Source organism: Electrona antarctica, assembly GCF_951216825.1.
Source record: "Electrona antarctica genome assembly, chromosome: 17".
NCBI classification, from domain to species: domain Eukaryota; kingdom Metazoa; phylum Chordata; class Actinopteri; order Myctophiformes; family Myctophidae; genus Electrona; species Electrona antarctica.
The window spans coordinates 28,461,033-28,484,346 of record NC_136798.1 but is presented as its reverse complement, the minus strand read 5'-3'; the positions used below and the strand labels follow the sequence as shown (position 1 = coordinate 28,484,346).

The window sequence follows — 23,314 nt, the reverse complement described above, 5'->3', positions numbered from 1 at the left end:
ACTCTATGCATTGCACCAGAATATTCACTACTGTCCTTCTCAATGCAAACTAGGGCTATAGAATGAAATCATTGATTGACCACGTGATAAATAATGCCCCAAGGTTAACTGCCCCCCCCCCCCCCCCCCTGCCACCACTGTACAGCAGGATATCAAGTCAATACACAGTCATGCTATTTTTATCTTTAAAACTAAATTATTATTAGCCTATTATCTATTATTATTTCTCAGCATAACCTATAGTGATCTTACAAACTTGAGTCTTTAACCTGCCTTAACCATTTAATTCTCTTAAAATATTTAAAAACTAAAATTGCAACCATAGTTGATCAATGGCTATTTCAGAAGATTTTTGAAAATATAAAATAATGCTTGAGTGGTTAAAGTCCTATCACTATTTTAACGCAATGTCAGTGGCTGACACTTATCAACTTATCAATTATCAATTATCCACAGTGGGCCTAGCCTGTACATTTGATTTTGTTGCCTATCATTTATGTATTTTTTTGTAGTTTCTTTTATTTATTTTCTTTCTTTTTTAATAGCTTGAAGTACCAGGCATCGAACCCAAATCAGGTACGCACTGAACTCAAGTTTGGTTGTCTTGACTTCTATGGTAGTAGCTGATTGAATCCAGCAGGTCATCATGGCACCCGTAGGCAGTGGCCTCAATTTCCATGCTTGGTGGCCCACTTTGGGAATATATATGTCATGACTGTACTGTACAACTCATTGCACTGCCTACCAGTGGCACGTCAGAATGCTGTTGTGTTGTAGATATTTTATTGTGATGTTGTTGACAACAAAAGTACAAAACAAACAACAAAAGTACCAGCATTAAATACTGCAATGTAGAAATGCTCTGTTACAAGTAAAAGTCTGGAATTTAAAATGTACAAAATATATACAGTAGCCTATAGGGCTGAAGCGTTTAATGTATGTTTTCAAATAATTGTAGTGGAGTAAAAGTACAATATTTGACTCTTAAATGTAGTGGAGTAGAAGTAAAAGTATTGAAAATGTAAATACTCCAGTAAAGTAAAGTACGACAACCAAAGCTTTTTTTTCTTAAATTAAATTAAATTCAGTTAATATGGCTGTAACAGTAATTTCAAATCATTAATCTCTGATTTTATTCATTTAACCACTTAAATCCTTCACAGACCGACGTCACCAGGGTTCTATACTTAATCCTGTTCTTTTTTCGTTCTGCACCAAATCTCTGAAAATAGGTTGTCTACACCAGGGGTTCTCAATCTGGGAGTCACGACCCCTCGGGGGGCCGCCAAGATTATTTACATTTTTTGAGTGGTGCTGTGCTTGAGCTTGTAGATCTATTTTCACAATTTTTGCCTCTTACTTACATTTGACAATTTGGCCAATGTTTGACCAGTTGAAGTATACGGTAGTTTGTTGAATACTTTTGATACAGTAATGGTCTTATTTTCTTAAAAGGTATTAAAAAGTCCTTAAATTGCAACTAATCAGTCATGTGGAGACCCACCTAAAATCATGTGGGGATTTCCGACCCACCACAGGTTGAGAACCACTGGTCTACAAACTCATGTGTCGCGTCGACATGTGAGCTAGATCAGCTATATTCAGTGAATATTAATATTGGCATGACCAGAATAGGGACACTAGGGTTTATATGGTTAATCTATGCCATAAATCTAACCATGAAATCATGGTAAAACATGGTAGCCTATCAAAGTCCAAAAGATGGTAAATGCTCATCATGTTATCTTAACCCAGATTTTAAATACAGCAGTCAAAATGTAGCTTCGTTTTGTGGGCTAAGTGGCACACATAGGAAATGCTGCAACACTAATCACAGAAAAGTTACAGTATAAAGTATTAAACCTAGTTAAATAATCACAAGGATAAATAAATAAATGTTTATTTTCAGTGAAGAAATATGTACAATATTCACATTGTTGCTTCAACATTGTTCACAAATGAAGGAATAATTAAGAAGCAACACATTCATTTCTATTAACATATAGACAAGAAAAGATTATCAACCTTCAGCAACACCACACCACACCCCACACCCACTTCACATTTTTACAGATTGCTTATAAAATAGTATTTTTATGTCATATGGTCCAGACGGTCTGCTAGGGCTCACAGCATGAATTCAGGAAAAAACAAGAAAAGAAAATCAAGTAGAACAGATTTATATTCTTCAAATGAGGCAAATAGATTTAGACACCGTCAAGGTCAACAGAAATTACTTTATGAGTATTGCACAAAACTGCATTATAGAAACCTTTCCACAAAAACATATGGTAGAAAGAAAGAACACTGCAATAGAGATAGGCTGTGTTAAAAAGGCTAAGCATGCAATTAAAAAAACATTGACTGCAATTATGCAAGTCAAATAGCCCTTTGTGTTGACCTTTTTACCTTGTTTCTTAATTTTCCAAATTTGGAGTAACGTATGTTCCTGCACATGAACAAAACGGAACACACCTAACATGTAAATAAGAGCCTGTAGGCTGTAGCCATGGTAGCTAGAGTCATTCTATTCTCACTGGAAGCCCATTTATAAAAGACAGAAGTGTGTGATTGTAGACCACCAGTGAGTAGGAAACAAATATGCACAGGTGACTGACTTTGCAGAAAGTCTTCTCTCTACAGGATATGGAAAGCATTGACCCATCTGCAATTATCCTGGCCAGAAACTTGCAACTAAGTCTGTCTTGAAAATCAAAGATCACTTGACAGGCCATATGAATGATGATTGCACCAATTCTGTCTACTCACTCAGAGGGGGGCTGTGGACAGTTCAGAAACCTGCATATTGTTTGAAATTACCACAAATCATCAGAAGGAAACATTTTGAACCAACCCCATAGTCCACCTTGGCAACAGAAATGGCATTAGTGAGGAGGACCCATATAGAGAGATTGAAAAAGACAAAACATTCCTGTGTGAATGGCCCAATACACTAACAACATTTTATAATTTAAAACACTTTCACACATCCATTCATTCTCATAGGAATCAGCTTGTCCCTTGCTTCTTAAAAAGCTTCATGAGTTGAGAAAACCTCTCAGCAATCTGAAGAGAAAAAGGAAAATAGTTAGGCTAGCTCTCATGAGGACTACAAACATCAGTATTATCAAGCCATGAAGCCATGAGAATGCGCTGTGTCAGACATACCTGACTTGCTGGCTTGTTAATCTTTTCGCTCAATGCAGAGAATGTTTCTCGTGAAGCGCCTCTCATTTTGAGGTCAAGAAGAATGGCTCGATCTTCATCTCTTTAAAAACAAGACAGACAATTAGGACTTTTCATAATGATACTTTGATGTCTTTTTAAAACCATTTTCAAAGTAGGTGAACATTTAAATATGCTGCTCACTAACCTGGTCCATGCCATCACTACTTCTCCCTTTTTCCTGATGACATTCTTGGCTGACAGAGTGTTAGGGGATAGTGGTGGAGATGGGGATTTGTCTCCACTCTTCTCTTCCTTTGATCTTTTCTTCGCTTTGTCCTTTGGACTTTTGGAGACCTTTGCTTTCTTGTTCTCTTCCTTTTTGGCTCGCTTTGATTTAGATTTGTCTTGGTGGTGCTTCCGTTTTTTTCTTGGGGTCGTTTCAGCCACCATTGAACGTGGCATTTCGTCGCCTGATGAGTCCAACAGGCGTGATGGCGGGACGTTGTTGCTTCGCTTTGATTCTGAGCTTTCTGTGAGGTCGTTCAGGCCATGAGCTGAACGTGGATGAGCTTTAGAGGGGATTTTCGTTTTCCTTTTGGAATCATACGAGACTTTCTCCTCCTTTTTGACCCGCTTTGAGTTAGATTTTTCCTGGTGCTTCTTCCGTTTTTTGCAAATCCCACTAGACTTTCTGTCACTACTCTCTGGCGTGCTGCCTAGGTCCTCTACAATGCACAGGGTTCTTTCGGACATCGTTGAACTCTCCATTTCGTCGCTTGACGAGTCTGCCAAACGTGGTGGCGGGATTTTGCTGCTTCGCTTTGATTCAGAGCTTTCTGTGGGGATGTTCAAGCCGTTAATTGAAGGTGGGAGAGTTCTGGAGGTGCTCTCCATTTTCCCTGAGGAATCGTCTGACGAAACACTTGATGAGGAATTTGTCCTTTTATGAGACTCATCTGACGACGGAGGTGGTGAAACACCTTGCGGAGTAGGCGTCTCTCTAGTGTTGGCTTCTTCCTCCGTTAATGTTCGACTCAAGCTGTCGTCAGCGGTGAGGGTGACATCGCCGTCTGCGGCTGCCTGGCGGATCTTCAGGATGAAGTGATCGTTGGAGTTCTCCATCACCACCGCCTGCATCGGCAAGTGAGGCTTGAACTGGAACAAGGGCATGGCTAGCGTCTCCATGGTCATGCTGCTACTGGACGCACAGCTGGAGTTGTCCGAGAGTGAGAGGTGAATGTCGTGCTCCGAGGCGTCCTCGCAGTCCTGCATGGCGTCCTCGCTCAAGTGAGCACTGAGGACGCTCTCTGGAGTGGAAATCAGCTCCATGGTCATTGGATAATCCTGCAGGAAGCTGAGGTGACTGTCAGACTTGAGGGGCGATGGAATAGTAAGAGAGACGGCCAGATCTTCTGCTAGAATGGAAAAGGTCCTCTGTTGCGCCATACTGGACCGTGGCATTGCCGTGCTGACTGAGGGCACCTCTAATAAACAGTTGTCGTCAAACAAAGCCGGATTTAACGGGTGCTGAAATTTTGACTGTGCAGAGAACATCCGGCCTGGCGAAATGCTTGGCCATCTTGCGATAAGTTTGGAGGGAGTGGTGAATTTGGATGGAGACGTAAATTTAATTGGGGTGGTAATGCTAATGAGACTGTCTCCAGGTAGAGAATCTTTCCTTGGGGTACCGAAGGTCCAGGCAGCACTGGCAGTGCCGTCCCCAGCAGACGCACTATTCTCTAGCAGGTCAGATCCTTGTAAAAGACACTTAAATATTTCCCCCATTTGTGAGTCCCTGGCTAGGTTGAATGTTAGGCTGGTCGCTTGCTGTTCCGTGAGTATTTCAAAATCTCCCCTGTCTTGAAAAGAGCTATTTTGAGAGAGAACCAGAGATGTCCTGCTCCTTTTATCTGGAGTTGTATTAATACTTTTGAATTCCACCAGAGATTGCGTACTAGGCCGAGCCTCAGGATAACCGTCCTTTCCCACCTGGGTCATTCTGATGTCTTTACCTCTACTCCCAAGGCCTGTCTTGCAAGGGGCAATGAAATGAGGCGTGATTCTCTTCATGGCGGTTTGAACACATTTCTTATCCTTTTGTGGACTTCTAAAATTTGGAAGCACACGTGAAGGAGAACGTTTGGGTGTTTTCTTCTTTCTGCTAGGCTCCTTGTCCTTACTGTTTGCTTTTTCAGGGTGGTTTCCTACTTTTTCTGTATGGTTTCCCTCTGTTGGCTTACAATAGCTGACCAGTGTGTCATGAATGTCCTGGAAAAGGTAGTCAAGTTGAACATTGACAAAGTCCCACAATTTCTGCTTCATATTAGGGGGCTGCTGAACAAAGATGCGGTTGACAATACCATTGGTTGACAGTTTCTTAAAGACAGTGTTGAACATATTCCGAAGCTTGGATTTCAGCTCTACCACTTGACTGCATACGTTGTCAAGTTTGGCACCATCCACAAACTCTAAAAAAGATGTGTGGTAATTCTCCATTGTTCCATAGAAGGTCTTCTTTGGGAAAGTTTTGTGTTTCTTCATGTACTTTTTTCTCATCTGATAACGCACTGTCTTGAAAGTATCCATTACTTCTTCCATGCTGGAGAAAGGGGTAGAGGAAGCTGTTGGACAAACGATTTTGAAGCGCCTATTAAATGATGTGGGGCTGTCCGTCACGGTGGCCTCAGCTTCACTCCTTTCTTTTGAAACAACCCGTTTGCGGCATATCTTTTTGGAAGACCTAGAGGCCGACTGGGGACTCTCCTCGTCCGTGGTGGGCCTCGCTGCTTCAGGCACCTTGGGAGAGGGAAGAGGAGAAGGTGTAGTAGCTTCTTCCTCACTTGCACTGATGAGCTCTCCTTCCTCCAATTCCATGTCAGCGAGACTGGAAGGAACACCTGAGATATTGTCCGCTTTTTTGTGTGATTCGTGTTTAAGAGAACTTGGATGCTTGTTCTCTTTGTTCACCCCCAACTTTGTGGAATTGACGCCATCCGCTGTGCTGGAGAATTCTGCAAAGGGGAGACAAAGACATCATTTTACGTTGGCATCAAATGATGTAATAGTACTGCAAAATAACTAATGAGAATGTCTTGGAATGTGGTAGGGTCATGAGTGCCCTCATGAAATTTGGCAAACAAACATCAATATATGATATTAATATCGGCATATTCTTTCTAATCTTCCTCAGTTATATAATTCAACAATATTACTATCTCCATGTTGTATCCTATTCTAATATTTATTTATCCATCCCTTAACAATATTTCTGTTGGTCAGCCCAAATAAAACTTGGATTGCCAATGACGATGACTCCTACTGATTCTGGAGGCTATTAGGCCAACAATTCCACTTGCACACAAGACATCTCAAATTGAAATGGCCAGATTGCCTAAAGAATTTGCATTCAAGCTCATTGAACTGAATCAGATTTTCCTTTACAGCAAAAAAGGATTATCTGAAAGGGGCATTTCATTATTATCTTTTTGTTTGATTCAATATTTAGATATTCATTCGACCAGCCCCTTGCCTATCTACTACTTGCCTATCCATTCAAATTCAGCTCCATGTTAACCAAGTGAGACTCACATGTCCCATGTTTTATTACATTTTTGTCCAACATTAGAAAATAAAAATAGTGTTTTCAATAATATAACATGGTTAATGTTGAGTTTGATGTTGATCAGGCTTATATAGGAGGGTGGCATGTCTTAATATCAACATATTGAATGAAGCAGCTTAAAAACTGTCCAGGGTACATCCAATAGTCTAAGTAGACATGACGATGAACTGAGAAGTGTCTTAAAGTGAAACACCCCTGAGCGGCATAAACGGAGGTCTCCGTCCTATCAAATAGTAACGCTGGACGCTCAGGGCGGAGATTAATCACAAGACGGAACTTTATTGATATCATAACCGAGCGCACCACTCTACAGGCTGGGAGCGCCTGTTGGGCAACATTCAATGTAATTTCCGGTTGGGACGTGATCCAAAATGTCCCCCCCCCCCATTTTAGTGGATGAGATTGAAAATCTTAAAACGTGAATAACTCTTTATCTAAATCAATCCGTCCAATACTAACCAAAGATTATGTTTTTGACGGCCCATCGCGGTCCCGTCGCTAGTCGCGTTAGAATGAATCATACCTCCCGTTATCGCCTCGGGGGTGTTTTGGCTACATCTAGCTACTTCAGCTGCATCCAAGATGGCGCCTGGTGCACCTTGAAATGTGTTCCGTTGCTGCAAATCGCTGGGTGCTCTGATTTAATGGTCCTAAATACCCTCGGGCGTTTGGGGTGTTAACCATATGACCACTATGTCAAAAGCATTTTTTATATTTTGTTACCTTTGTGAAGACTTTTTACATGAGCTGGCTTGCCATGACAGCGCGCCTGACTTCTCCTGGTTTGCTGAATTGGGCTCCGAAGCGGGCTTATGACGTCAGGGATGTGCTTCAGGCTGGTCAGCATGCGCATCATCGAGTCTTCATCATGGAGCAGGGGCACGCAACTGGAAGGCTCAACATTCTTCTCTTTCCCTAGATGACCTTTGCTAGAACTGCAGTCCTTTTTTGGTGTCACAGCAAGCGTGTTTTTGAGAGTTTTTTGCACCTTTTTAGGTGCCATCTCCTCTGTTGTGCTGCTTACTTTGGATACGCCAATGCAGCCCGTAGATGAACTGGGCTCACTTGCAATACTATCGCCATCTTTCCCCATCTGAGTGAAGACATAAATGGCCTCATCTAGACTCACCCTGGCTGTTTTAGGGAGCTCTTCTGGGCTTACTGAACTGGACACAGCATCCACATCTTTGGAACCATCTTCCATGCGTGTTTCTTTCTCGTGATTTGCATTTGATGAAGCCGATGGAGGTGGGGGTTGTTGGCAGACATTGGGCAGGACACAGGGTGAGGTATGTTGAGGTTTTGGGTCGACTTGTTCAGTAGCATCAGAGACTGGATTGTCCCTTGAACACAAGTCAACTGGATCTTTTCTGGCCATATCCACAGGTGGAATTGTGTCAGCTGTAGTTGTTGGGGTCTCCACGCTTGAACTGAGCTCAATGGGTTCAGCAAAGCCAACAGCCTCCACATTTGGACTTTCAGTGTTTATTTGTGGTGAAGTTTTATAATTTTTTGTGGAATTGCAAGTCTTGTTTTCTGAAATGCTTTCACCGTCACCAGTGAGACGAGTTGGAATCTCTAAACTTCCAGAGTCAACACATTTCTCATCTGCAGCAAAGTCCATATTTTCTATTGTGATTTTTGAGCTACTATGACTATCTGGAACATTTGAGGTTACATTCTCAGTACATTGATCATCTGTAGCCTTGGACAAAGTAGACACTGAGGTGGTTTTATGATTACTATCCTCAAGTTGCTCACTGACCACATCACTTTCAGTCTGCACTTTGTGCATTTCCAGGGGTGCTTCTTCATCAGCCATTTCAGTAGTAGTTGGAGGTTCGTCACCTTCCACATGCGTCTCCATCTCCAAACAACTGCTCTCTGTTTCATCTAACACACACCATTCTTCAATATTAGGCAGGTCACAGTTGTCTAATGGTTCACCTTGTGGCAGTTCATGGGATGGCGCAGTGTATTGATGGCTGCTGTCTGTGGGTTGCAATGTTTTCTTAATTGGTGAAACGGTGAGGTTCAGTTTTTCCATGAAGCACAATTTCCTGTTTGGACTATTTTCCTCCACAGAACTTCTCTCTGCCACCTTAGGATCATCAGAATGGCCTTTGTGCTTTTTCTCCTTTTTCTTCCTGTGGTCTTTCATTTTATCTGGGCTGTGCTCTTTCGATCTTTTCTTCTCGCTTTCTCTGCTTCTCCCCGACGAGGTGCTCCTGTGTTCCCCCTGCCTGGCATTATCGCCCTGCCCTCGCCTTCTCTCCTCTTTCCTCTGGCGGTCCCGCAGAGGGCTGGCCTCGCTCCTCTGCTTGGTGGATCGCTCGCTGTTTTGATTCAAGCTGGACAGCTTCCGCTCCTTAGAGTCTGAACTAGTACTCCTACTGTGTCCATCAGCATGCCTGGTTCTTCTGAGATCTCGACTCCTAGCAGTAGCAGAGGAAGATCCACTATGTTCAGCAATGGACGGTGTGAATTTGACCTTATCACTTGGATCACTCTTGGATCTGTGGAGCAGCTCTTTGTCTGTGTGGTTTCTCCCTTTATGGGACTTCAGGTCATACTTCTCTGCATCCTTCTCTGCTCGATGAGACCTTGTTTTCTCAGGCATGTTACATTCCCTGTTCGGCTCCAGGTTGTCCTTCTCTGCTCGATGGGACCGGGTTTTCACAGGCATGCGGCATTCCCCGCCGGGCTCCAGGTTGTCTTTGTGTCTCCGATCTGTCCACTCGGATGTTCTTAGGTTTTGACATTTATCGCCCCAGTGCTTAGGTTGCTTCAGTTTGTCCAACTCGATGAGTGAAGGTGACGAACCACATCTGGATTTGCCAACAGAAGAATCTGCCTGCTTTTCCACCAAGGTATTGGAGTGCTTAGGTTGCTTCAGTTTATCCAACTCGCTGAGTGCAGATGACGAACTGCATCTGGATATGCAGACAGAAGAATCTGCCTGTCTCTCCACAGCTTCCCTTGATGACCGGGTGTGGGAGTGCCGCCGTGTGAGTTTCGCATCGATGCACGAGGGGTCAGGCCTATGGGTAGAGCCTTCCGTTCCTCTACTAGGAGGCTCAGGCAGACTCCTTTGATGTCGTTTTTGCCTGGAGGGTGACGTCGTTGGAGGCGGAGGAGGTGGCGGGGGAGGTGAGGGTGGAGGGGGAGGTGAGGGTGGAGGAGGAAGTGAGGGTGGAGGATCTGATGGTGGCGGAGGAGGCTGAGGTGGACACTGTGGAGGAGGTGGGGGTGGAGCAGCTGATGACAGCAGAGGTGGCTCGGGTGGAGGAGGCTTGCTGGTGGCGCTGGTTGAAGGGGTCATTCTGGTTGAGCCTGGATCCATCCCTCCATTCATACGAGGTTGATAACGAGAATAATCTCTCCCTGAACTGAGGAGACATTGTAACAGTCAATTAAGAGATAATGAATCAGTGCAGGCAACAAAGGTTGCACGATTATGAAAATAATGTCATCTTGATCATGATTATAAATCACAAAACCATTGTAAATGCACAATTTGTACAGACAGTTCCCTGGAGCTAAGAAAAGAAAAATCACATTACAATGTATTCCAATCTCTGATTACATCTCCCTCGGTTAATCTAAAGGGCAATTCAATGCAATTAATTGGGCCACTGTAACATGTTCCCAAAACGTACCTTTTGTTCAACTTCTTAATTTCTTCATCCTTTCTGAACACCTCCTGCCTGGCGGTTTTCAACAGCGCAGAGATGTTCTTTTTGAGGCGGTTGTTTTCAGTGTTCAACCCTGTATTCTAGAGAAGGAGAGAACAAGGTGAAAAGTGAAAAATCATGTAAATATTTCAATCACTTATATAACCATATTTTTATACTTTTGTCACACTGTGAAAAGTCAATCTACAAGCCCTCTACTACACAATGCATTGTGAGGCAGTTAGCTTGCACATCAGCCATTTTCACTACTTGAAACACTAAATAATGACAGGTAATTTCAGGTTGAAAGTGGTTAAATAACATAAATGACGAGCCATTTCTTCTCCAAAAACATGTTTCACAGAAGACATTCAACTTGACACAATTACAATTTCTCATGACATTGTTATGATTAGTGCCCTAGGCATGCTGATGAGCAAATAAGCAAACCTTTGTTTCCATCTGCGCTAGTCTCTGATGCATCTCTTCAATGGTTTTATGAGCTGCTTGAAATCTTGCCTTCAACTGGAGAGAAACAAACAGATATGATTTAACCTGATTTGTGGTCATATATTAACCTTCTACTAATGCATGTCTTGCCCCTTTGAATAAAATATACCGGAGCAACAAATAAATGACAAACCTCATCGTGAGAGGAGTCTCTGCTCTGCCCTTCTTCTGCGATCACTTCTTCATATAAATCCATTGACTTGTTCAGCCGAGGAGAGAGGAGAGAATGCCTCTCTACAATAAAAGAACATCAAACAATTAATTACACTGATTGATTCTCTGTTAAGGGGTCTAAGCAATAAACCCATCATAGTGGAGGTGCCTAGGGATATTTGGTGCCAATTTATCTAAAAGCGCCAAATTTTGCACCGATATAGTCCAGGGCATGCTCTAATAATTTAGCTAGGGGGCCCGAGAATGGTGGCCATATGGATTTTGCCACTGTGACCCCAAAGGCCCCTAGCTAAATCATTAGAGCATGCCCTGGGCTATATCTGTGCAAAATTTGGCACAATCCAATATCCAGAGATACTAGATGATCTTCAAGATTAGCTGGACTTTGAAACCATAAGTCCGACTGTCGCTGTCCTTTTCTGCCATCCACATTTCGGATTGAATTTGTGCCTTTGTACCGCGACGCTGCCGCCATGTAAAAGCTTCTGACGAAAGGTAAAGAGTGTGTGCTTGTTCCAATGATACTAGTGTGTGTGTAACGAGTGTGTAGGGGGGGGGGCGGGCAAACACTGTCTTTTAAAGTGAACGCGTATGCTGGCACTGGGGTTTATGCTAACAGCTAGCAGTAGAGATAGAGTTAATGTATTCTTTATAAATGAATCACAATTTAGATTGTCAACTAATTTCTCAAAATAGATTCATCTAAAAAATAAAGGGTTCCCACATTCTTCAACAAAAACACAGAAATATTTCAGCCCTTTATCAAAGCATCTGAATCTTAAATCTTTTCTTGCACAGAAAAGGGTTAAAGCTCCGATAGAGAAAATAGATTAGGTTCCAGTAATTTTACCTGCAACAACGATTGGACTATCCAGCCCAGAATATATATCCACAGAATCCTCATCGGGCATAGTGGTTAGGACTGTATGAAGGCAGAGAAGAAAATGTAATAACATAACGTTGCATGCATTTGACATTGGAACAGTGTAATAAGCCATTTATTATATTGCAAAATGGAATGGTTTCATGCAGGGTTCCGGACCATTACAAACTGAACTAGACAAAGATATGATTTTTTTTCTTACGGCTGTGGACACCATCCATGTCATCGTACATCTCATCCATTCTTTCAAATCTGTCTCTGGTCACTTTACTTCACATGAGGTACCTGGTAAACACAGCAGAAAGTGGCCTCATGAGAAAATCCACACTGCACAGTGCACACAAATCCAATAGAACAGATTGAAAGATCTGGAATCTAGATCTTTAATGATAGAAAACGGGATCGCTGTAATCCATTTTTTGATAGCTCCCATTGCTAGGCAACGCCTTGGTCAGAGCTCCCAGACATGTTTTGCGCTGCATGCGCGCAGCCATTCACTTCCTTGTTTACGGGCCGACAAATCTTGCCATTAACTCTGAATCTACGGCGCTCTCCATGGTTTTGATCAGAACGCCGACGTTCTGTCCTAATTTCTGATCAAGCATCTCCTTTGGAATATTAACACTTCTAAAGAGAGATCTGACTTGACAGCGCGAGGTAGTAATGGAACATTATACCTCTCGGTCTTGGGGGGAAATGGAAGGCGGGGTTTTTCAGATTAATATACACACCCTTTGACACCCAGGGGTGTCAAACTCATTTGGTGGTGGGATCAAAGGGTGACTTGCACATACGTTCAGTTATAGAGCTATGTTTTTCATGTTGTCTGAATCACTGCATTAGTCGGTAGTCGGTAGTCAGTTAATAACTAAATCGTAATTAATCGGAAAATTATACAGTTCTATCATTGGGTGGTTTTCTGTGAATGTAATGCTGTCTGCGTGTGCGTGTGGCCGAGGAACGCACATACAAAGATGCCATAAATATTTGATTGAGGAATATAATATGCCTTTTGTATTATTTCTGTAGATCAGCTAAATGTAGATTTGTATGTTAGACATTGAGGGAAATTAGGATTCTCAGTTTTACTATCAACTAACCGCTTAATCGATCGATAACCTTATCAAAACGTATCAATTAACTATTAATGCATTAATCGATAATTTACATCCCTAATTTGAAGTGAAACACACATTACTGTGTCAAAGTCAACATTTACCTCTGCAGTTTATGTTGGGCCAATGTGTGGCTATTCTCAGGTTTCAGCTATAAATCACCTGAGACTCTCAGAAAATATTTGGATTGTAAATAGGCCTGTCACAATTATTACATAATCGCCTAATAGCAATTATTTTGAGATAATCACAATTATTTCTTGAAAAAAAATGTACATATATTTTCAAAAATAGTGGAAATAGCAGATCTACAAGCTCACAATCCGTGGCGATGCGATGTGCCATTTATTATTAATTGCCCTTATTTGTGTTACAACTTACAATTAATTGTAATTTGTAAAGTGAAATGTCATTATTATGACAGCCCTAATTGTAAATAGCTACACATTTTACATTTTTTTTAAATATCTAGATACTAGATTTTGTTTTTTATCTAAAGATCTACATCTTCCCCAGGAAAAACACATGGCTGCCGCTGACAGCTCAATTACTGTAGTCTGAAAACACAATGTGCGGATAATTCCACCACCCAAGAACAAAGACATTGAATTAACATGAAGAGAACATGTTCATAGTAACATAAGATACCGTCCGATAGTATTCCTTAATCTTTCATAACAGTAGACTAATTCAGTGGTTCTAGGGTCCAGGGACTCTCAGGGTTACTTGAAGGGGTCCCAAGTGGACTGTGGGCTAGGGTAACCTTACAGGTCTGTAACTCTGAGTCTAGTGTACACAATGGAACCAAATGGATGAAACGTTTGAGAACCAATCTTATTGACAGATTGTGTCAGTTTGGAGCATGACAAGCAGCTTGGCCACGAATCGGGTATACTTTATTTGTCAACAATGGACTGCTCAGTAAGTTAGAGTTACTAGTAGCATACTGTATTCATCCATGTTCTAAACAGAGGACGGTGCTAGGCAGTAGCACAGCCACTAATCACTTCAGACACAAAGAGATCACCACAGTGCAAGATAACTTTCACCTAATAAGACTTTAGATCCACTTCCGACCTCCGTTTAGTTGTGCGTTATTGTACAATTTAGGCATTTAGCAGACGCTCTTAATCCAGAGCGATTTACATTAAGCAAGAACAAAAAGCATGGGAATACATCACATACACAAATTGTATCATGCTAGTTTGGAAACAACCAAGCTTGGCCCACGTACAGCTTGTCGGCTTCATTTTAACGATGCAAGCTCTAAGTTAGCTAAAGTTACTGTGCAGAACACAAGGCAAGACATGTCCTCCATTGATCGGACCTTGCACTTTCAACCTGGCGTGGCGTCGCTATTTTTGGTCATGATATTATTTTTTATTTATATGCAAACAAACAATAACGAAATTAGCAGCTTTACAAGCTGGTAGATTCGATAAACATTCTGAAAGTATAACCTAAAGTACGAAGTGGTAACCTCTGCTCAGGACCTAGCCCCATATGTGCCCTCTCCCTACGATCATTCTATCTCGGAGCTACAGAATGAGCGTAGGGAGAGGGCACATATGGGGCTACTCAGGACCCCACCATTTACATATGCATTAAAAGTCACCTAACCCAAACACACGTACGAGAACAGCACGAAACCACAACGTCTGCATGTCGACCATGGGACTTACTAGTATTCATAATAACAAATGACGATCCAGTTGGCCGTTGTTTTGTGCTATTTATCCGTGCTGTTATTATTGTTTACAAAAGGCTCCGGCTGTCGCGCCAACTCTTCATTGTACAGGAAGTAGCGACATTTCCCGCGGTCTGCTGTCAGCGAGGAGGAATGTTTCTTCCCATCTGGATATTTCCAACCAAAACAAAGACGTTCTAACGCTAAAATACAAGAACCTCGCGCTCTGGTTCTGGTTCAGATCTGATCTGGTGCCACACGAAAATGATCAGACGACGACAAAAGCGTCTAAAGCTTTATAAAAAGGCGTCTTTTCCTTTTTGGGCAGTTGGGTTGCTTCTCCACCAGAGCGAGCTGTAAACTGAGTGAGTGTGTTGTCGCCTGTTCATGGCGTCAGCCCCAACGCGACAGCATGAGATCGACCCGGAAGGGTTTCTGCTCTGCTCACATGTGGACAGGATTTTAACACTGACGGGATAACGTGCTTGTGTGTGTGTGTTGTGATCAGACAGAGAAAAGCTAAGCGATGCGCCCTCTTTATTCTGCCTTACTTCAATAATAGAACAACTTATATCTGATCGCTCCTTGACAGTCCTTGGTTGTGTAGGTTGTTGGATCGGCTCCTTCCACTGAACGACAAATGTTACGATGGAAAACCTAGAATTGAGCCTGTCATCACTGGGAACCATATCCAGACATGTTGACAAAAGTCACAACGAACTGGGCCAATATTTGGCCAAGCAGGTAAGCTAAGAGCTCTCCCACCGACTTGTTAGGAGCACAATGTTTTTGTTTAGAGCTGTTTCTGTGATTCTGAGCGCATCTTCCATGGTGTATGCACATTTATCCTCCACACACTGATAATGTTAATTTTAATGCAAAAAAACATTGTGTCTTTGAATGCATGTTTCAGTGTCGTTTAGGCAGTGAGTGGAAATTAGTCAAATAAATACTGTTTTTTTGTGCCTGGCTTTGTTTTGTTGTTTTGCTGTGAGCAAACAATAATGTTTCATTCTGGGCCATTTTGACTTGTACTCTTGTCAGATATGGAGCCAACAGGACAGGCAGTGCATTCTGGGATATCTGGCCAAGTTGCTGCTGGAGAAGGACTACACCTTGCTCATTGCTCGGCATCTTCGACCCCTCGTTCTCGACCTTCTGGAGAGGAACGCAGACCGGGTGAAATCAGGAGGGAAGATCAACCATGATCTCCATGAGCGCTTGTGTGTGGCTCTCAGCAAACTCCTCGGTGTCAGTCCTGATGCTCAGGCGTAAGTTGGACCATGTTCCCCTCACAGTACTACGGTTGGGATCCTTGTAGGATTTTAACCATTCCGGTTCCTTAAAGCTTCCCTCTTTAACGGTCCGATTCCTTAACGGTTCCCTTAACGATTCCTATAGGGGGTTGAATGGACCCTTGCAGGTCTGTAAATCTGAGGGTCCATTTGTTTCCATTTGTGCACTCTGAGTTATGGTTGGTCCTTGAATATTGAATATTATTCGGTCAGGCAGAAATCACGTATCTCCATATTTTAGCTTTGAATCCTGAAAAGTAACAGTTCAGGACATGATATGACTCTTGAAGTTTCCCCCCCAACAGCGGTGATATCCATATAGTGGTACAGTATGCGTATGCGACTAGATATTGCCTGGAATCTTATTTCGTTTTAATGGCTGTAGTTCAGTAAGTGATGTAAAATCCCAACATACCTGACTGTTCTAGCTGTTCTGTCATTTGCCTTTACCAGTTATCATATGGATATTATTGATAATTATCAAGAATCTCTTGTAAATATTTTGTGAAAGCATCAATAGCCAACATCAATGTTGAGGTATTTACTAGTAAACTAGGACGTTATGTGGACCTCCACATAGTGTAGGAGCGGTTTGTAAAATCCATGTCATCTATGACTTCAGTCAACTATGACATATGACTCCAAATTTGGAGCCATTATAAAATTAAAGTATAGTATCAAAAAGTATAAAATTCATGTAAAATTGCCAATCTGTGTCAGTGTGTCCTACTGGCAAGTGGCAACGTGCATAAAAAAGGCACTGATCTGGTCAAACTGTTTGCGAGAACACACACACACACACACACACACACACACACACACACACACACACACACACACACACACACACACACACACACAGTGTGATCCTGTCATAGACAGATAGCCTCTTGCAAAGTGCAAATTCCGGTCCGTTTGACCTGTAAGTGTCCATCCGGTTTCTATCTGTCAATCATTCCTCTGGAACCCCACTTTGGCCCCTTTTTCCACGGGATTGAACCGGTTCGGTTCTTTTGTCCCTCCTAATATTGAACCAGTTCAGAGTGATTCCACTGAAAATGAATTGGTTCAGAACTGTAAAAGTTGGTTTTGATTTAACCCATTTTAGGCATGAACCCCTTTTGGTGTTTTAAACATTATGTTATAATTTAGCTATTGAAAAATAGCAGATCTACAAGCTCATAGCGCGCCACCGAGTGGCGCGCTACGAGCTTGTAGGTCTGCTATTTTTGAGAAATCGTGAAAATATTTATTTCAGAAAACTGGAGGATTTAGAAGATTTTTTTTTAAATTTCGAGGTCAGGCCAAAATGGGTTAACGGGCTCTCTCTCTGCCTTCAGGTTTGCTGCCAGGTACTTCAACGATGCTCCGCCAGTGTTCCAGAGGCTCTTCTTCACCAGTGAGGAGTCTTCCTCGGTCCAGTACGGGCCCAGGAGGATGAAGCTACGCGACCTGATGGGTGCCACCCTGCGCTTCCTCCAGAGTGACTGTGCCAAGTTCCGCGTGCTCTGGGACTGGAGCGCCTGTGTATCCCAGCTACTCACCAGCGATGTCATGGTTCGAGGGTGCGTGGTTGGCTGCTTTAGCTGGGACTTTTCCCTGTTTTTTGTTTTCATTCGTTTCCTTTACCACATTAACCCTGGCGTCCCCATTTTGGACATGTTGTTCGTTATTGGCGATGTTGATGCTCAAAAAGCAGCAAAGGCCTACAATTTATACACGTCGGACAGTGAAAATAGCCGATCAACAAGGTCACACTGCAGCAAGGTTTTGGGAGCTTGTAGATTGGCTTTTTTCTTTGTGGATAATGTCTTAGTTGTTGTTTTAAATTATATATTTTTTTACTTGGCACATATGTACAGTTGTCGTTTTGTTACCATTGTTTTAAATTTGTAGAAAAGAGAGGTCCCTTTGTTACACAAAGACAACATTTTTTAGATTACATTACATTACATAATATTTATTTTATTCAATCTCACAATGATGATAATCATTACTATTTTATTACTGTCACTGCTATTTAAAATACTGTAATGCGGTAGATTGCTTTAATTTCTTGCTTGTGCAATCGGCTAATACTGATGTCTTGTCTTTGTGTCCAACAGGTACACGGCCCATTGTTTAGCCCTCATCTCTCACATGACGGATAATCAGAAAACCATCTTTCTAAAAAAGGTGCTGACGAGCGACGAGATCCTGCACATGAAAATAAAGTACGTTCACGCGTTTTAATGGTGGCTTTTGCATCCTGAATGGTGGGCGATAGTAAAGGATTACAGGCTAAAATACTGGCTTCTGGCTACTATTTTTGAAAATGTTCACCTATAATGACATGCCCCTTTTAGATGAGTCTCAGGGACATTTTATGAGTCCCACTTCAACGACATTAGGAGTCATATTTTGCCATTTTTTACAAATTGCAGCATTTAACTCCCATTTCATTTTATATGGTTATAATGTGGTTATATTCATGTAGAAAACAGAAGAAGAAATGATTATATTATAACTAAAGATAGCAAAATAAACTAGAATAAAAAACAGTACAGTACTGCATCCTGTGGATGCAGAGGTCGTTGTTTTATTGCGTCCCTTAAATATAAACTGCGTTTTGGGATGCCTTGCACCCCTAATTTCTATGGTGGTCATGAGTGCTTTCCATCCGTGTCCAGGTCTTTGGAAGAAACCCAGCAGTTGGAGGTAGAAAAGGCTCTGGTGTTGGCCAATCAGGGCTCGGTGATGTGGCGCCATGAGAAAGCCAACAAGTTCACCCGAGGTCAGGTGGTGTCGGAGGACCTGTCGCAGAATGTCGTGGCGGTGTGCGGCGTGGTACTGCCCAGGATATCACCTAGACAGACAGAGCAGGTCTGTGCACACCATGTGAATTTGAATAGAAGACTTGTTGTTATACCAAAGTATGAAATATGGTTAAAATTGTTAAACTGTGGTGCTGCATTAACTAATGCTGCTGGGTACCCCCCGGAACCCCTTCAAGAACCCCACTGCTCTATTTTATACTTGGTCAGCCAGGCATATGACACTGTCTGTGAAAACTCTACAAGCACCAATCCACTATGCCATCAGCAAGTAGTGTTTTTGAATTGACATTGTACATTCTCTGTAGATCAATCCAAGGGATCTGGTGCTTGTTGACTCGACGTGCCGTAATCTAAGGAGACTGGCGCTGGCAGTGGCCTCCCAGAGAGCCGTCCTCCTTGAGGGTCCTATTGGATGTGGTAAAACCGCCCTGGTTGAGTTCATGGCTGCCGTCACAGGACACACGAAAGCTACAGAAATCCTCAAAGTCCAACTCGGGGATCAAACCGACAGCAAGGTACAGTAAGAGGAACACTGAAACCATGTTGGACTACACCATAACATCCTCTGTGTTCATTCAATGTAACTCTGACAGTGTTCAATGGAAGAAAATGGACCATAATGGGTAATATTTTTTTCTATCGATTGCACACCCCATGAAGCCTTGAATTCATGGAGACTTCTTTGTTTTTATCGCATTCCTAAGCCAATAATTTGTTGACCGTGTCAAAGACTCAGTAGGAGTCTCATACTAGCCCCATGGACTCAATTGAGTCTCTTACCAGAGACTTTGCCGGTCTCCAAATGATTGGCTTAGGAATGTGACAAAAAAGAAAATCTACATGAATTCAAGCCAAGGTTTCATGGGGTGTGTAATTGATAGTTATTTTGGGGTGATCTAAGTTCTTATGGAGGATGTAATCAAAAAGTACAGTAGTCTGCCCGATGAGTTTGTAACAAGCGGGTTGCCGGGTCAAGACCTGTTCTTTGTGTAACAAGTGTATTGTACTGGTGTGTTCAGAGCCAGTTTCTACAACCATAGACTCTGGTTTAAACCACACCACAGAGCAGCAGGATGGTGCAACACACCAGACCACAGTCTCCACAGTGGCTGGACCTGCACTTCCATACAATAAATCAAGTGTAACTGATAAAATAAGTGGGCAAACTACTCCCTTTTAAAGGGGTTGCGAGTGATATCCCTGCCATTGACAGAGTTCTATGTCAAGTCTAATCCAACGCTTCACCACCAATGACAGAGATCTCCGTCATGTGGTCTTTTATGATAGATCCTCACTGCCAAAAACACTGGCAGTGGCACTGGAAGAATTAATTAATTTATACCTGCAAGTTAATGTGTGAACTGAGCAGTATTTATCAGTGTATGTTGTTGTGTTGCAGATGCTGCTGGGGATGTACCGGTGCACAGACATACCCGGGAAGTTTGTGTGGCAGCCTGGGACCCTGACGCAAGCTGTATCCAAAGGACACTGGATCCTGCTGGAAGACATTGACCACGCACCACTGGATGTGGTCAGTAACTACACACTGTGGAATCCTCACTGCTCATTTAACTCTGAGAGGGTACAACAACATGCAAAGAGAATTAGAGCAGAAATATGTTCAGCTCAACTAAAGAAGCATATTTCTTTTTTTTTTAAAAGATTTGTTTTGGGGCTTTTTATGCCTTTATTGATAATGACAGTAGACAGACAGGAAAGGGGGAGCGAGAACACAGCAAAGGCCGCCGGGCTCGGGAGTCGAACCCGTGGCTGGTTTGGCAGCCTAGGTTCCCACTGCCCAGACAGTTGAGCTAACCGCCCGGGCCAAGAAGCATATTTCTAGGATGATATAGAATCTAGTATATGCAGAAGTATTCTCTTTGTCATCCTACACCTATTACTTACTATTGGAACAGCGTTTCATTTGAATGATCATCTCTACAGATCTCTGTGCTGTTGCCTTTGATGGAGAATAAAAAGCTGATGATTCCAGGACGGGAGGATTGCATCGACATTGCTCCTGGATTTCAGTTCTTTGCAACACGGAGGTAAGAATGTCACCTTTCGTTTTTTTATTATTCTGATTGACGACTTATGGCCTACTTCGTCATGGTACTACAGTACAACCTTATGAATATTATATCCATATCATGATATTGTCTGTGATTTTGGATATTGTACTATGGTGATATGGCATAAGTGTTCTAACATCGAATAAATATCGGATCGGGAAAAATCCGCTATCAGCAGATACTCAAAATCAAATGATCGGAATCGGATCGGGAGCAAAATAAACGTGATTGGGACATCCCTACAACGCATCCTGACTTGTGAGCTCATAGAGCTGCTATATAGAAAGAGAATGTGACGTCATACCATTGAAATCAATAGCTGAAAACCCTCACACGATGGTGCCACCTGTCAGGGGTCACTGATAATTGATTAAATCTACTAGCCTGATTAACATTTGCACACCTAATTGAGAATGTCTACTGTGTTTGTATTGTAGGATGTACTACAGTGGAGGGAGTTGGTACAGACCTCAGAGCACCCATGCAGCTCTCCTGGACAAGTACTGGACCAAGCTCCAAATGGGCAACATGACACGAGATGAGCTGAAAAAGGTTTGACTTTGAACATAACGCCCAAACATAAGGCCTGTTCTGGGAAACATACATTATTGAAGTTTTTTATTTTATTTTTTATAAAGCATTGGTTCTGGTCGGACCCCCAAATTGTATTTAGCCTTAGACCTCCATTTGAAAAGCTTTTGATAAGAAATTGTGCTAATTGTTTTCAAGATGTTTCAAAATGGCTGAAGATCTGAGTGACAGACTGACAGTGACGGTGACTCCTGTCAGGAAGGGAATCCTCGTCGCTTGCTTTTACTCTGTAAAGCCCCCTTCCGTTCCGGAAAACAGAGACATATTGCTCTCGTTACGATATAAATTGCTAAATAATCCCTCGCGTTCATATTTTGAACGAGAGGCAGGTCAGAAGTCAGAAATGAAGACCTTAGTATATCCATCTGATCAAAACTACGGAGAGCTCCCTAGATTAGGAGATACGAGGGATTCTTTCTGCAGCGGTAAACAGGGAAGTGAACGAGACCGCGGATGTGCGAAGAGCAAGGAGTATGGTGGCCTTGGAGGCCAAAAAAAAAAAATTTCAATGAAAATGCGTCGTCGGTTGGATTAGTTATGACGTGCCCACACGCCGTACGGTCTGAACCAGTTAAAAGCCTAATCGTTGAAACCCTCCAGATGATCCCACTTTTTGTGAAATGTATCCTCTTGTTAAGTATGAATGTTAGTTTTTCCATGACGTATATTTCCCCATTAATGTCCATCCAATGGGCATACTGTATGTTGGTTTAATGGTTTGTTGCTGTGTGTGTTTGTATGTCTGTGTGCACGCGTTTATGTAGGTGTTGTGTAGCCGGTATCCGAACCTTGCCGTGGTGGCAGATCGTCTCCTGGACATCTACTGCCAGCTGACGGGGGACAGACACCCCGAGCAGGAGCCTAGCCTCCTCCAGCCCCCTGAGGCGGACCAGCAGCCCACACAGGACAGCAAGACCACGTCGCTGGAGGGCCGAGGCCTGTCACTGAGGTGATGCACGGCTCAATATTAACTTACTGTTAACCACATGAACCCTATTCTGGGGGGTGAACATTTGGCGAAAATAGCAGATCCACAAGCTCACATCACAGTCACACACAAACCTGCACACACACACACACACACACACACACACACACACATGTTGTGAGCTTGTAGGTCGGCTATCTTTCTGTAAGAAAGTGTAGAGTGAAAACGGAAGTATAAAGCCCCCGGGGGATTCCGTTACAGGTCAGCTAAGTACAGGGTTTAAGTGTTTAAACTTTAAAAGAATACTTAACCCCAAAAAAGATTATTTTTCCTCCTTTATTATTTCATGGATTATTGTTGTTTTTGTTAGTGAATGAGGAAAATATTTCAATTGAAGTGAATGGGGTTCCAAAGTAATGTGCTCGGTACAGTTCAAACACTATGGTATTTAAAACACTTCAGGGATAAAATGGTCTCGAGCACGAATGAGGAGCATGCCTGTGAGCTGAGTTCACAAAAGATAAAATTGTCCATGAATTTAACGTATCGTTCATTGTGCCAGGAGTTGATAGACAAACAAACAGTGATTTTGGTCTGAAGTATGGTTCAGCTGATCTTTTACTGAATCTTAGGATATTTAGTGGCCTTTGTCAAGATGATTTAATGTGACTTTCTTCTGTTCATTGTCTTTCTGTGAAGGATATCGTTTATCTTTCTTTGTTTAGTCTGTTTTGCAGATCGAGCCAGAGGCTCAGCATGCAGTGATAAAATGCAATAAT

General features: G+C 42.4%; 2 protein-coding genes across 2 annotated transcripts in view; one reads left to right on the top strand and one right to left on the bottom strand.

The window, feature by feature from the left end:
* Positions 1-1,886: 1,886 nt before the first annotated feature.
* Positions 1,887-15,208, bottom strand: casp8ap2 (caspase 8 associated protein 2). The gene is made up of 10 exons (XM_079526882.1): positions 14,829-15,208; positions 12,234-12,316; positions 11,999-12,070; positions 11,108-11,208; positions 10,915-10,989; positions 10,450-10,565; positions 7,514-10,179; positions 3,374-6,179; positions 3,169-3,268; positions 1,887-3,066 (listed from the first exon to the last, which is right to left on the bottom strand). The coding sequence occupies exons 2-10, from the start codon at positions 12,271-12,273 to the stop codon at positions 3,010-3,012; spliced, it is 6,033 nt and encodes a 2,010-aa protein (XP_079383008.1). The 5' UTR covers positions 12,274-12,316; positions 14,829-15,208; the 3' UTR covers positions 1,887-3,009.
* A 143-nt stretch (positions 15,209-15,351) lies between these two features.
* mdn1 (midasin AAA ATPase 1) overlaps positions 15,352-23,314 on the top strand; it is an 88,937-nt gene continuing 80,974 nt past the window's right edge. Inside the window, exons 1-10 of the mRNA XM_079526881.1 lie at positions 15,352-15,577; positions 15,878-16,104; positions 17,469-17,693; positions 18,234-18,341; positions 18,798-18,990; positions 19,250-19,459; positions 20,344-20,475; positions 20,889-20,992; positions 21,454-21,568; positions 22,372-22,556. Coding sequence (XP_079383007.1) covers positions 15,482-15,577; positions 15,878-16,104; positions 17,469-17,693; positions 18,234-18,341; positions 18,798-18,990; positions 19,250-19,459; positions 20,344-20,475; positions 20,889-20,992; positions 21,454-21,568; positions 22,372-22,556 — 1,595 coding nt within the window. The 5' untranslated portion in view covers positions 15,352-15,481. The remainder of the gene's footprint in view (positions 15,578-15,877; positions 16,105-17,468; positions 17,694-18,233; positions 18,342-18,797; positions 18,991-19,249; positions 19,460-20,343; positions 20,476-20,888; positions 20,993-21,453; positions 21,569-22,371; positions 22,557-23,314) is intronic.

Excerpts from the sequence above, each read along its gene's own strand:
- casp8ap2 (XM_079526882.1), bottom strand. The coding sequence starts at position 12,273 with ATGGATGAGATGTACGATGACATGGATGGTGTCCACAGCC. Across the intron at positions 11,209-11,998 it reads TAGTCCAATCGTTGTTGCAG|AGAGGCATTCTCTCCTCTCT; the intron begins GTAAAATTACTG and ends CTTTTATTGTAG. Across the intron at positions 10,566-10,914 it reads TAGCGCAGATGGAAACAAAG|AATACAGGGTTGAACACTGA; the intron begins GTTTGCTTATTT and ends CTCCTTCTCTAG.